At 39.3% G+C, this 12,987-nt stretch overlaps 1 protein-coding gene across 1 annotated transcript in view; it reads right to left on the reverse strand.

Annotated features, from left to right (window-relative positions):
* Positions 1 to 12,987, reverse strand: part of ALDH1A1 (aldehyde dehydrogenase 1 family member A1) — a 58,796-nt gene that overhangs the window by 25,588 nt on the left and 20,221 nt on the right. Inside the window, exons 3-7 of the mRNA XM_049647313.1 lie at positions 11,251 to 11,391; positions 8,942 to 9,071; positions 6,739 to 6,800; positions 4,837 to 4,965; positions 3,302 to 3,415 (exon numbers count right to left, since the gene is read on the reverse strand). Coding sequence (XP_049503270.1) covers positions 3,302 to 3,415; positions 4,837 to 4,965; positions 6,739 to 6,800; positions 8,942 to 9,071; positions 11,251 to 11,391 — 576 coding nt within the window. The remainder of the gene's footprint in view (positions 1 to 3,301; positions 3,416 to 4,836; positions 4,966 to 6,738; positions 6,801 to 8,941; positions 9,072 to 11,250; positions 11,392 to 12,987) is intronic.

Raw genomic sequence — 12,987 nt, forward strand, 5'->3', positions numbered from 1 at the left:
CAGTGGGGAAATTCTGTCTGAAATTTTTCTTATATACCATTGTCTTTCTGTAATATACTTCTTATTCAATTTTCATTTAAGATGATTAAGAATTCTGTATTTCCTACATAATATGCTTTTCTTTTCCTCCTTTGAATTTAATTCTTTCTGCATCTTTTTTTTTTTCTTAATTTTTTAACTTAGAAACATTTACTGGGGAAACTTGATTAAAGTAGGTAAGTTTTGCCTTGGGGAAGGGAATAAGATTGGAGATATTTTTCTTAAAGCCACATATGTCAGAAGAATGAGAATGAAGAATGGTTAGAAGTATGAGTAAGAGTCATCTGCTTAGGACAAGTTTAGATGGCAAACAAAAGGTTTGTTTGAGTTTTCTCAAAGGTCTAGCTAACGCTAAAAGAAGGAAACATCAATTTTTGTCTTGTGATTTTGTTCCTTTACTTGGAAAAAAGTAAAGGTTTATCATTTTTCTTAAAAAAGCTCTGCAATGAGAAGGATAAGAACCTTCAAGACCATGGTCAACAATATGTGGCATGATAACGTGGCATTGCCATGTGGAGCAGAAACAGCAGATGCTCGTGAAAATAGCCGAGCTTATCTCACCATGCACAGTGTATGTTGGATTCTGTTTTAAACGAATCGAATGAGGCATGAACATTCTTCTCTTACCAGAAGGATTTTTAGAAAGAGTGTCATTGCTATAAGGACCACGCAAGATGGAATCCCCTGTTTGCCTCTTTCACGGCCCTTGGTGAGTTTCTTGCTATCTGCTAAACACAAACCTGAAGCTAAAAGAGAGCCCAGGAAGACCGAGTTTTCTGCGTGGCCTCTAAAATCATCTTGGTTACACTTGATTATTTAATGCTTATTCAGAAGTAGTTACTGTACTGGTTTCTGCAGATAACAATGCATAAAATAGTCTTTGAGGATGGTCAGCAAAGGAGAGAGATCCACGACCAAGCAAAGAGCACGAGCTATTATAATCATGTACCATGGTTAATGGGGACACAGGAGGGGAGGTTCAAATTCAGGATGAGGGCACCTGGGTGGCTCAGTCGGTTAAACATCTGACTCTTGATTTCAGCTTGGGTCATAAGCTCACAGTTTGTGGGATGGAGCCTCGTGTCAGGCTCTGCACTGACAGCATAGAGCCTGCTTGGGATTCTCTCTCTCCCTCTCTCTCAGCCTCTCTCCGTCTCTCTCTCTCTCAATAACAAATAAATAAGCATTTTAAAAATTCAGCATGCCCCCGGAACTGCAGAGAGAGCCATAGAAGTAACATGTGGCAGCAGCCTTATCATAGCAGGTGTGGCCACTAGTGGGCACAACCCTGGAAGAAGGAAACGATACATCTGAGTCCTCTATAGGGTGCTCGCTAGTAGGGTGTTTACTACTCATTAGCTCTGTCAATTTTATTCTGTACACTAAGGTAGACATTATTACTCCCACTCACAAATTAGAAATGCAAGTTTAGCAATGATACTTAACTTTCGGAAGACACACTGCGTAAAGGGATAGAGTCAGAATTTGAGCCCAGATGTTGCCTAGGCTGTTAACCTCAAAGTTTTTCTATTTTTGGCAGGTAAAGTCCCCCAAAATGCTGTAGGGGCCTGGGGATGGGCCAAGACAAATAGGCAGTGGTTCCAGAGAGGGGGTCCGGCAACAGCCCAGATGAACTAGAAAATGAGTGGGCATGGGATCTAGAGGAGGAAATATGCATGGAGTCCTTTGGGGGAAGGTCTAGAATGCTCAGTTGAGGAGTTTGTACCTTCCTGCCCTTATCTCCTCTGCTATGATTCAGATCTGTGACTTTACCACTTTCTAACTTATTGCCATGTCTCATTTCCAATTATTTTGTCCCACCGAATGCAGGATTTGCTTTCCCTCACATCAACTAGGGGTTTGCAGAATGTAAACTTTTTCTATTCTATGTCTATGAAATGTAAGAAAAAGTACATAAGTATTTAATTTTTTAAAAAAATCAAGAAGACTAACTTTTGATTTTCCACCATTTAAAAAAAATTTTTAATGTTTTATTTATTTTTGAGAAAGAGAGAGACAGAGTGTGAGCAGGGCAGGGGCAGAGAGAGAGAATAGCTGAAGCAGGCTCCAGGCTCCGAGCTGTCAGCGCAGAGCCCGATGCGGGGCTCAAACCCATAGACCGCGAGACCATGACCTGAGTCGAAGTCAGACGCTTAACCGACTGAGCCCCCCCAGGCGCCCCTCCACCATTTTAATTCTCTATGTAGATGTTTCTTTATACTGGAGTGGCTAAGTAGGAGTATAAAATAATCCAATTAGCTTCTCCTCATTATCTAGAATGTTCTTCTTGCTTCTCAATCTCCAAGGGAGTTAAAAAAGTAACCCCTCTTCAAAATTCAGAGCAAGTCCTAACACCTACGTAGACATCACCATTCCTTATTCCTTCCTGTGAATGCCCTCAGAGCAGTCAACACATATCATAGTATCTTATCACGTCTTGCTGTGTATCTTATTTCTAACAGCCACTTTATAGGAAAGCATTCTCATTCTTCAAACTTTCTACTGAATACCAGTAAAAGGTTTGCACTGATCTTCTAACAATGTCACATAATCCAATAAGAGGACTCAAATTGTGTTTTACTTGGTACAGTATGATTTTACCACTGTCTTTTGCTTGCAATAGGAAATCATCTCAATAGGTGGGAATCTATTCTCCCAAACTCCACTTTCCAGGAAGCGCTCTCTCTCTCTCTCCTTCCTGCCTCTTCTTGCGGTGCCCATGGCTGAGACCCTGTTCTTTAGCCTTCCAGAAGGTCGCACTGGAGCCAAAAAGGCATAAAAGTTAGGCTAAACCAGCAGTAACATTCAGGAAGCTGAGTTGCTGCCTCCCTTTCAGAATGATCAAGAAACAGAGAACCCCAAATAAGGAGCTAAGGGTGATGTTCTGCAATTTAATTTTCGTAATCTACAGGGTAAAATTACATTCATTCATACAAATCACTGTGGCTCTATTTAGAATTTCTATCATAAACCATACTAATCACATGACAGGGTCCAATCGGCTATAGTTCTCATCAGGGAAAGGAATGAACATTCTAAAAGCAGTTCACTGTAGTCCGAGTTTGTCACAGGTATTCCGTTTCATCTCAACTACATCTGCTTATGTTCTATAAACACGTCTGAAGGCTTGAATAAGGAACAAATCATTAAAAAGAACTTTTGTTTTAAAGAAACGTCGGCTTAAAAACAGTTACATAAAACACACGCTTCTGACACCTGGAGACACAGACATTCCTCACTACTGGCCCCAGTAACTGATTACCTCTGTAGATCCTGTGAAGGCTACTTTGTCTATGTCCATGTGGGAAGAAATGGCCGCCCCTGCGGTAGGTCCATAACCAGGCACAATGTTCACTACTCCTGGAGGGAAACCTGCCTGAAGATACAAAGTAAAATATTTACAACAGAACTGAGAATCTCATTCTAGGACAAAAAAGAGGAGTGTATGGGATCAAAGTTGCCTCTTTATGCCGAGCTTATGAGTTTCTCTACCAGGAAAGATTCGTTTATGTGGTTTTATTATTATTATTTCATTTCTCAGCCCACTTAAAATAACCTCAAGAGTTGCATTGCTGGGGAAGTATTTCTCCTCGGGGTAAGACCATGTTTGACTTTTATGGGTCATTGCCCCAGTGATGGCTGTCTCAAGTTTCCTAACGGTAACTCAGAAAGATAGTATGGGTAAAAGAGCTTGGTAAATTACTCACATAGAAGGAAAGCAATGCGTTTATTAACCTATCGGCAAATCTAAAAGGATCTTACATTTTTAGTTTCTAGCTATTGATTGTACAGGGCATACCAACTGGGTGGCGAAAGCCTACTGGCAATATTTAATCAGTAAAACATTAGATAAGAATTGCCATCCCGTGCATGATTAAGTGGCACAGACTGATTTCACTCCTGGTTAAAAAAATGATGAGGTAGAAAACAGTGTGTACCTGAGATGGGCACAGTCACATTTCATGTTGTAGGCACCAACATGCCCCATTTTGATATATCTTTGCCTTGTTTTTTAAAGTGAAGAATAGTTTTAAGATTTACACTCAGGTTTTTAAAATTTAAGTGTCTAGTAACTAAAGCTTGTTTTCTAAGTTCTGGAAAGACATGAAGGACAATGGGCAATAAATTGTTTGCAAGAAAAAAGATATGAACACAATCCAGACAGTGGATGGAAATAAATTTCACGTGCAAATTTTTTTTTGCCCCTTGTTAAGCGAGAAGGCAAATGCAGAGGAAACTGGAATAGAAAACAGAATATAAACATGTCCCCTTGTGGGTAGATGTGTTCAAAAATTATGTGGCACGATATTACAAGTGAGCAGAGAGGCCTCCAACCTTCAAATGGACTAGTTTTTTTTTTTTTAATTTTAAATCGCAGAACCTCCAGGCCATCGGTACCGGTTATAAACGAATTTTCATTTCAACATTCGAAAGAAGGATACTTCAGTTTCAACATGAAGTCACATTCATGAGAGTTAGGCCAAAGAAACAAACAAGGGGCGCGGTCTCCCAAAAATGAATAAACATTAAAAAATTTTTAAAAAGAAACAAACAAACAAAGGTGATCATAAGGTGACTGTTTGACATGAGGCCTTTGAATCTGGCATCTTACCTCCATTTGGGCAGAGGTTCATTTGGGCTGATTGCAAAAAATCTCAACTGGCAGCCATATTAAATTTGTCTTCATCACTGGCCGGGAGCCATTGGGAGGTAGTTTAGGGGAGCACGAAGTGAGGTCTTCTTATTGTAAGTGAAGCCTCCCGAGTTCTTGTGCATATTTTGATGGGGGAAACTCACCTCTTGTATTAAAGATGCCACGTGAAGAGCAGTGAGAGGAGTTTGCTCTGCAGGTTTGACAACCACTGTATTTCCGCAGCTAAGGGCAGGCCCTATCTTCCAAATGAGCATGACCAACGGGAAATTCCACTAGAAAGCAATATATAACAATAGATTCTTTGTATCACTGAAAGCTACCTTTGCCAATCTAACTTCTACATTATCCACTACCCATCAATGTGAAATAATAATTGTGGTAGTTTTGTGCGGTCAACTGGTGTATTCGAATTCAGTTAATTGCTAAAAGCAAATTCATAAATGCTAAAAAGCTCCAAATAAGCTAGATGTGGGACGGGAGTGGAAGAGAGCCATACAATTTTATCAAGGGCTGTTATTATGAGTTCTTCATCTACTGGAGGGGAAAAAAAAATCACTGCATGGTTTAAAAATCAAACGTTGCTATTAAACACACTAGAAGTTATCTGTACGTGTTTGAAAAGTGTGATTATTCCTCCCTCCTTATAGATCATTTATTGTAACTACACACCCAATAGTAAGACTTAACAGTGACCTGAAACTAATATAACACTGTATGTCAGCTATACTTCAATAATAAAAATTATATGTATGTGAGTGTGAGTGGGGGTATGGGGGTATGTGGGTATGTGTTTATTTCTAAGACAAATATCTCACTAAAGACATTAAAGTTTAGCATCTGGTGGCTAAGAACTTGGTTCAAATCTCAGCTCAGTCACTGACTAGCCCAGTGAACTCAGACAAGTTACATGCTCTCCCTGGATGATTTCTTCATCTGTAAGTACTGATAAAAATCCTCTCTACTTTGGAAGGTCATCCTGAGGATTCTTCAAGAAAGTAGGCCAAAGACTTAACAGACTGACCGATTCATCATAGTCATGCAATAAATATTAGCCATTATTAGTGCCCAGGGTTTTGTAGTTTTTATTAATTTTATTGAGATTTGTGAAGTAATGAGCAATTTCATTCAAAAAATTGTATGTATGCATTTCAGTCTCATTGGAGCAGAAGATAATTCATTGTGACTTCCTCATTTAAAAACTTCACGGGTGGCTGTGTGGTTCCATCAGTTAAGCAACCAACCCCTGATTTCAGCTCAGGTCATGATCTCATGATTCAGAGATGGAGACTCGTATTGGGCTCTTTGCTGACAACCTGGAACCAGCTTGGGATTCTCTCTCTTCCTCTCTCTCTGCTCATTCCCTACTCGCACCTGCTCTCTTTCTCTCTCTCAAAATAAATAAACATTTTTAAAAAATAATCAAAAACTTCAGAATACTCTGCCAACTTTTTATTTGGCCTCTTTGAATATGTTGGCGAAATCAGTTAGGTAGCCTCCTCTTTTGGGGGTTTAAAAGAAAATCTTCATGATTCTGCTTAAAAATACTACTAAAGGTAGGATACATTTCATACAGTGGTCCAACAGTTCCTTCCATTTTAATTGAAAACAGGCATTTAGGACATGAACACCGGTTGCTACTATTCTCCATGATAAGTCTCAATGAGGAGATAAAAAGTGAAGAATAGAAGCAGAGAAGTTGGTGATGACCACTTTGGTTACATGTGAAACACGGGTCTTAAAAAGAGTATATAACACAGCATTTTAAAAACAAGCCATACAGTAAATGTCAATGTCAATGCTGAAACACACTCAAGTACTGAAACACTCAAGAGATACACCACAATATAGACACGATTCTGGACTAACTCATTTGTACCTAAAGAGTTCAGTCACAGGGAGACCTAAGCTCATCAGTTACTACATTTGGTCCACATTTAGCAAATCTCTGAGAACGTATTTATGTTGGATAAAGCTTCTTTACCAAATGAAACAGAATTCTATTTTTTCTTTTTTAAAATGGAAAATGATATAGAAAACCAACTTACAGGAATGATTTGGCCACATACACCAATAGGCTCATGTCTTGTATAAGTAAAAAAGTTTCCATCTGGAAAATAAAATAATCATTTATGGACAAGTATATTTGACATACATGGGATGGTGGTTTGGGTTGATACTTACAGAAAGGTATACACAATAACTAAAAACAAAAACAAGGGTGCCTGGGTGGCTCAGTCAGTTAAGCATCTGACTTCAGCTCAGGTCATGATCTCATGGCTCATGAGTTCGAGCCCCACGTCTGGCTCTGTGCTGACAATTCAGAGCCTGGAGCCTGCTTTGGATTCTGTGTCTCCTTCTCTCTCTGCCTCTCCCCAACTCACACTCTATCTCTATCTCTCTCCAAATAAACAAACATTGAAAAAAATAATAATAAAAACAAAACCAAAAATTTAGGAAACCAAGAAAACATATCTGCAACCACTTACAAAATGAAAAATTGTGTTCTGAAATACTAATTTGAAATGAGAGGAACCATAAAACTGATATAGGTCAAGGAAAAGATGTGAAACCAGAAAATATCTGAAAGATATTTAGTTCTATCTCTCACCCATGTAGAAGGGCTATTTATTCTAAATTATCCTCATTCTCAAAGTTTACTTTCTTTCTTAAGAAAAAAGGTAAAAGGGGGGCACCTAGGTGCCCCTGTCAGTTGAGCATCAGACTCTTGGTTTCAGCTCAGGTCATGATCATGGTTTGTGAGTTCCAGCCCCGTGCTGGGCTCTGTGCAGACAGTGCAGAGCCTCCTTGGGATTCTCTGTTTCTCTCCCTCTTTCTCTGCCCCAACCCCACTCATGCACGTGCACACGCACATGTGCTCTCTCTCTCTCTTTTTCTCTTTCTCAAAATAGATAAATAAACTTAAAAAAAAAAAGAAAAAGAAAAAAGGTAAAAGGTGTATGACTAAGAAAATACCTGTTAGAGTGCTATTTCTGACAGTTCTAACTTCTATCAGTAATGGCAGAATTTTTTTGAAGTAAAACTAATAAAATTAGAAGAGAGTAGAATTAAAAAAAATATATCTCCCTACAAGCCTACTGCTGATTCTAAAGGCTTTTTTTTTCCTACCAAAAAATAAAAGCAGACTCTATTAATCCATGAAAAAAAATGCCAGAAGTAAAAGACATTGCTAAAAAAAGTGTCAGAAGTAAAAGACATTGCTTTGCAATCTGGATTTCATTGATTGATATACCTCAAAGTTTGATGTGGTCATTCTGAGGTTACATGGCACATTTTGTTCTGTTCTATTCTAGTTCTCACAAAAACTTCCTGGCTATCATAGCAAGAAAGCTCCTTATCAAGTCTATTTGTATTTAAAATGGTTTCTCCCTCGTCAAAGGGTAAAGCAAGAATTTCTAACATAGCCACATTTCTTGTTTTTTACCATGGTCTCACTCCCCCCACCCCCCCCCCCCCCCGCCTTTTAATTCCTGGCTATCACTTTTAACCTGCTGGAGGCTGTCATGAGATTGAAAATACCCAGGAGGGCCAGCCCAGGGGGTGTTGTACTTCTACAGCCAGGAAGTGCATTTATAGGAATTAAATTCTACCCATCATGTTTTCCAAACTGATGCTTCTTTATATTCATATCTCATTATGTGCATGCTCTACTGAAATAATAAAACACGTACATACACATCTACTCACACAAATTCTTAAATTGGGCTGTAAACACAGTCTCATCTTACTTTGAAGCTACTTGAAATAAATCAATGTGAATTGGTTTGTTTAATTAATCTGCTGTAACTACTGAGTTAGACCAGGCACAGATGACCATAACTGACTCACTCTGGAACATGCAAAGACACTTAAATAATTACATTATAGGAGGGGTATAAATGCCACTACTGGAATACACAATAAATAATTTGAGGCCAGCTTTGAACAGTTTGTGCCGTGAGAGAGACAATTGCCCAAATTCAGTGACTGTGGGCACAAGACTGCTCTTGCTTTAAAATTGTCTAACACATCTGTAGTGGTACTTTCTGTGTGACTATGCAGAAACAATGTTAAAAAGCTATGTGATAAATCTTAGCAGAAGTTCAGAGCTGCATCGTCTCAAAGTCAAGGTGAAAATAAGACTGCCTTTTTGGGTGACATCTTTAAAAAGGAGGGTTTGGAATAATTCAGCTCTACAGTTATCTTCTCGCACCTACCCCCCATCCCTGGTGGTTTCTCAAAGCTCCTTACCGATGGGTATCGTGCGACCCTGGATCTTGTCAGCCCACCCTGCACAGTAGCGTAATGTCGTTATGCAGCCCCCTAAATCCATCTGATATGCGTTGGAGAATAGTTTTCCACCATTCATTGACTCCATTGTCTGAAAAAGAAATCAAACCTCAAACATAAACTTCCACAAACATTTTAGATTAAAAAATACAGCGTTATTATTTTGAATGATCATGTGTTAGAGAATTTTGGAAATAGAAAGAAATCCTGTAAGCCATCTTATATCACCTTCCCTTTCTAACAAAGGGGGTAAAACAGAAAAGAGCTAAAATGACTTACTTAGACTTGCTTAAGGTCACATACCAAGATCCAGATAGAAAGGGCAGTGAGATTCTGGTTACTAACCCCTAGTGTTCCTTCCTTCTATCTCATTCTGACTGTCCTCCAGCTGACCAGCTTTCTAGGAATCGGTTCCAATTTGATAGACACGCAGTTGGTGAGAGTGAGTGCAACTACGTGCACTGTTGGATCAGAGCTCCAACAAAATTTCACTTAGTGCATAAATACAACTGTGGGACAGTTAAGTGTTGGGGACTATTAATAGTGCCTCAATGATTGGGGCGCCTGGGTGGCTCAGTCAGTTGAGTGTCTGACTTCGGCTCGGGTCATGATCTCACCGTTTGTGGGTTCGAGTCCTGAGTCGGGCTCTTGTTTACAGCTTGGAGCCTGGAGCCTGCTTCAGATTCTGTGTCTCCCTCTCTCTCTCTCTGCCCCTCCCCTACTCTCTCTCTCTCTCTCTCTCTCTCTCAAAAATAAAAAAAAAACATTAAAAAAATTAAAAACAATAGTGCCTCAATGATTTTTAATTTTTGCATGCCATTTGGATATAATCAATCAAGTTACACAAACTTCAGTGACCCCTGCATCTTTTGGTTCATGAGTTTTCTTCAGCAGAAGTTTTAATTGTGAAACTCCCATTTTGCCACTATTATCATAATTCTTGTTTGAGTGGTCAGGCTGTAAAGCGCAACATTTTCTGGTCTAGTGCTCTAACCGTCTATTGGTATCAGATGACCTGTCTTCCTTTCCTCCTTTCCTTAAGCAGGAACTCTTAAGAGCTCTTTGGGACCTCATGTCCTGCCAGGGCAGGAATGTCCAGGTGACAAACTGTTAAAACAGCTCCTCATTTATCAGACAATCTTCTGTCTCTGCATTATATTGTGAGCCATCTCAAAACTTAGATCAAACGTGATTTTCGTGTCCTGATTTTCTTTCCCCCTTAGGATCTTATCAGACAGAGGGAGCAAGCCCTCTACACTCCACAGAACAGCTAAATAAGAAAAGTCAAGTTTTGGCAAATTCTGCTTTCTTCCTCCAGGACATTTTGGTTAATGTAATATTATTGTGTGTAACTCCTAAGTCCACACTTTTGCATACTTTGAATTACGCTGAACCTTTAAATAATAAATAGTTCTTTGATTAACTATAATTGCTCTTGTTGATTTAAAAATAAGTATAGAGGCTTCTTTGTTACTGCCAGTAAAAGATTCTAAAGGTAATAAAAATTTGCTCTGAAACTTGATCTTGGTTGGTATTGGTTTGGGTTCAGTTGGCTTCACTATAATACCTACCTAAGAAGAAAATAAGGAAACACCCCGCCCATTTTACTTACTGACTCATCTAACTGCCAAAATGTTTTTTTTTATCAGTATACATTAAAATATAATTATCATAAGCCATGCACGATTGGATTTCTTTCCTTATTCTTCACCTTTTTCAACTGTAAAGAGAATATCATTTAATTGAGATCATTGTGGATGCATACATTTCAGGAGGGGAAAAAGCAGCCATTTATTTATTAAGTGTCTTGGTGGGCTAGATTAAAGAGAAATAGGTTTATTTTAGAGAAATATTCTGGGCACCTTTGACAAATTGTATGAGATTTTCCATAAAAAGAGTCCCGTGTTCAAGTAAGTTGGAGAAACCCAGCGTACTATTCTAGGCTATTAACTGCATGTGACCTCGTTGAAGGCTCTAAGGAATTCTAGAATAGAGAAAAGAAATTTGTGTAAGTTGGTTTAACTTGGATTGCCAAGGGTTAGACTGTAGAATCTACACAAGTAGAAATTAACATCGTCTGGAACTAGAGTGCAGATTACCACTCGAGAATAAGCTCACTGATAAGATTTTCTGTAGTGGAGCTGGTCGAGGTCTTTTCGTTTTGTTTGTAGTGAGCATGTAGTGATGACTAAAACATAACCGACGTGCCAATCCAAACAATGAGTACTTTCTAGAGATCTCGCTACCTGCACAGTTTGATTAATACTCACTGCCAGGAGAAGACGATCTCTTTCAATTAAGTCAGCCAACTTGTATATTAGCCGCCCTCTCTCTGAAGCATTCATGGTGCGCCATGGAGAGCCGATCTGAAAAGCCTGTCTTGCGGCCTTCACTGCTTTGTCAATATCCTCCTGTAAGTCAAAGGTAATTCACTTCAGTAGCCTAAACGCGTTAGCGAATCCAATGGCAGGAACCCTATAGAACAGACTAAAGGTCCTCATAAGTAGATGCTGTGTCCTCATTAGCCCAATGTCTAGCACATTGTACAAACTGAAGTATCGTATACTGGAATTATATACCTGCTGCCTAATCTTTGGAATGATGAATTCCACACACAGAACTCAGGCTTGATTTCCTAGAATAGAAATATTATAGTATTTAAGTATTGCTATCACTGAAAGGCTTCCCATACATATATCAAATCATGTTCTAATTACTTTACACACATTAACTTATTTGATTCTTTTCTTAAGTGTTTATTTATTTCTGAGAGAGAGAGAGAGAGAAAGCACAAGCAGAGGAGGGGCAGAGGGAGAAGGGGACAGAGGATCTGAAGTGGGCTCCTCACTAATGGCACAAGAGCCTCAACGCTGGGCTAAAACTCCCAAATCGTGAGACTATGACCTGAGCCGAAGTGGGATACTTAACGGACTGAGTCCCCTAGGTGCCCCAATTCATTTGATTCTTAAGAATTTTGTGAGACAAATACGTTCCCCATTTTACCGATGAAGAAAGTGAAGCAAAGAGAGAGATGAAGTTTGCCCAAGTTCAGTGGCAGGAAGTGGCAGAAGGGAATTTTAAACGGAGAGCCTCTGACTGTAGGGACTGCTCTTCACCACTACGCGATACTGCTTTGGTGACTGTGTTACCAAGAGTTCCAGGGAAAGCTCAAGATCGACTAAAATGGTGTGTATCTTCTTGGATGGCCGGTGACCCTATAGCCTATACACTTTCATCTGGAACCTACTGCAGGTGTATAGGAACTGGGTTTTGCTGTTGAAGGGCAAAAATCATAATCGTGTGTTCATTCCTCTTGTGTAGAGAGAACAAAGCATAGCAGAGTGAAACTGGTATAGAGAAGGATCTATCTACATCTGGTTTCAGCTCAGGTCATGATCTCATGATTTGTGAGTTCGAGCCCTGCGTCGGGCTCTGTGCTGGCGGCTTGGAGCCTGCTTGGGATTCTTTCTGTCTCTCCCCCTTCCCCTCTCCCCTGCTTGCGCTCTCTCTCTCTCTAAAAATACATAAATTTTTTTTCGAAATTAAAAGAAGTGTAATCTGGTGTGATGCAGTGATAATATTCACCGAGCACAAGTAAACATGCTTTCACTATAATACATCACACACTTGTTTATCTCACTGCCTAACCTTTGAGGTTAAATATGTATATAGTCATATTTTGGGTATTCAGCTGATCACATTGATTGTTTATATTTGGACGTTGTTTTAGGCCATGGGTTCTAACCTTTTCCAAGTTATTTTCAGACAGCAGTGTTTGGAAAAAAAACACACACACACAAGAGTCTGAAATTGCCAGCAGGATCTGTGGATACCACAGCTTATAAAATATATGCTGGCCTCTCGAAGGGATATGGGAAAAAATGACTTCAAGACAATTAACTCTGTCATATGGAAAATACATTCCTGAAATAAAGACCTTTTTGTGGTTGTGTCCTTTGGGTTATAATCCTCCTTTTCTCCTATCTTCTATTTTATCTTGCAGGCAT

The sequence above is a fragment of the Panthera uncia genome, chromosome D4 (assembly GCF_023721935.1).
Source record: "Panthera uncia isolate 11264 chromosome D4, Puncia_PCG_1.0, whole genome shotgun sequence".
In the NCBI taxonomy this organism is placed as follows: domain Eukaryota; kingdom Metazoa; phylum Chordata; class Mammalia; order Carnivora; family Felidae; genus Panthera; species Panthera uncia.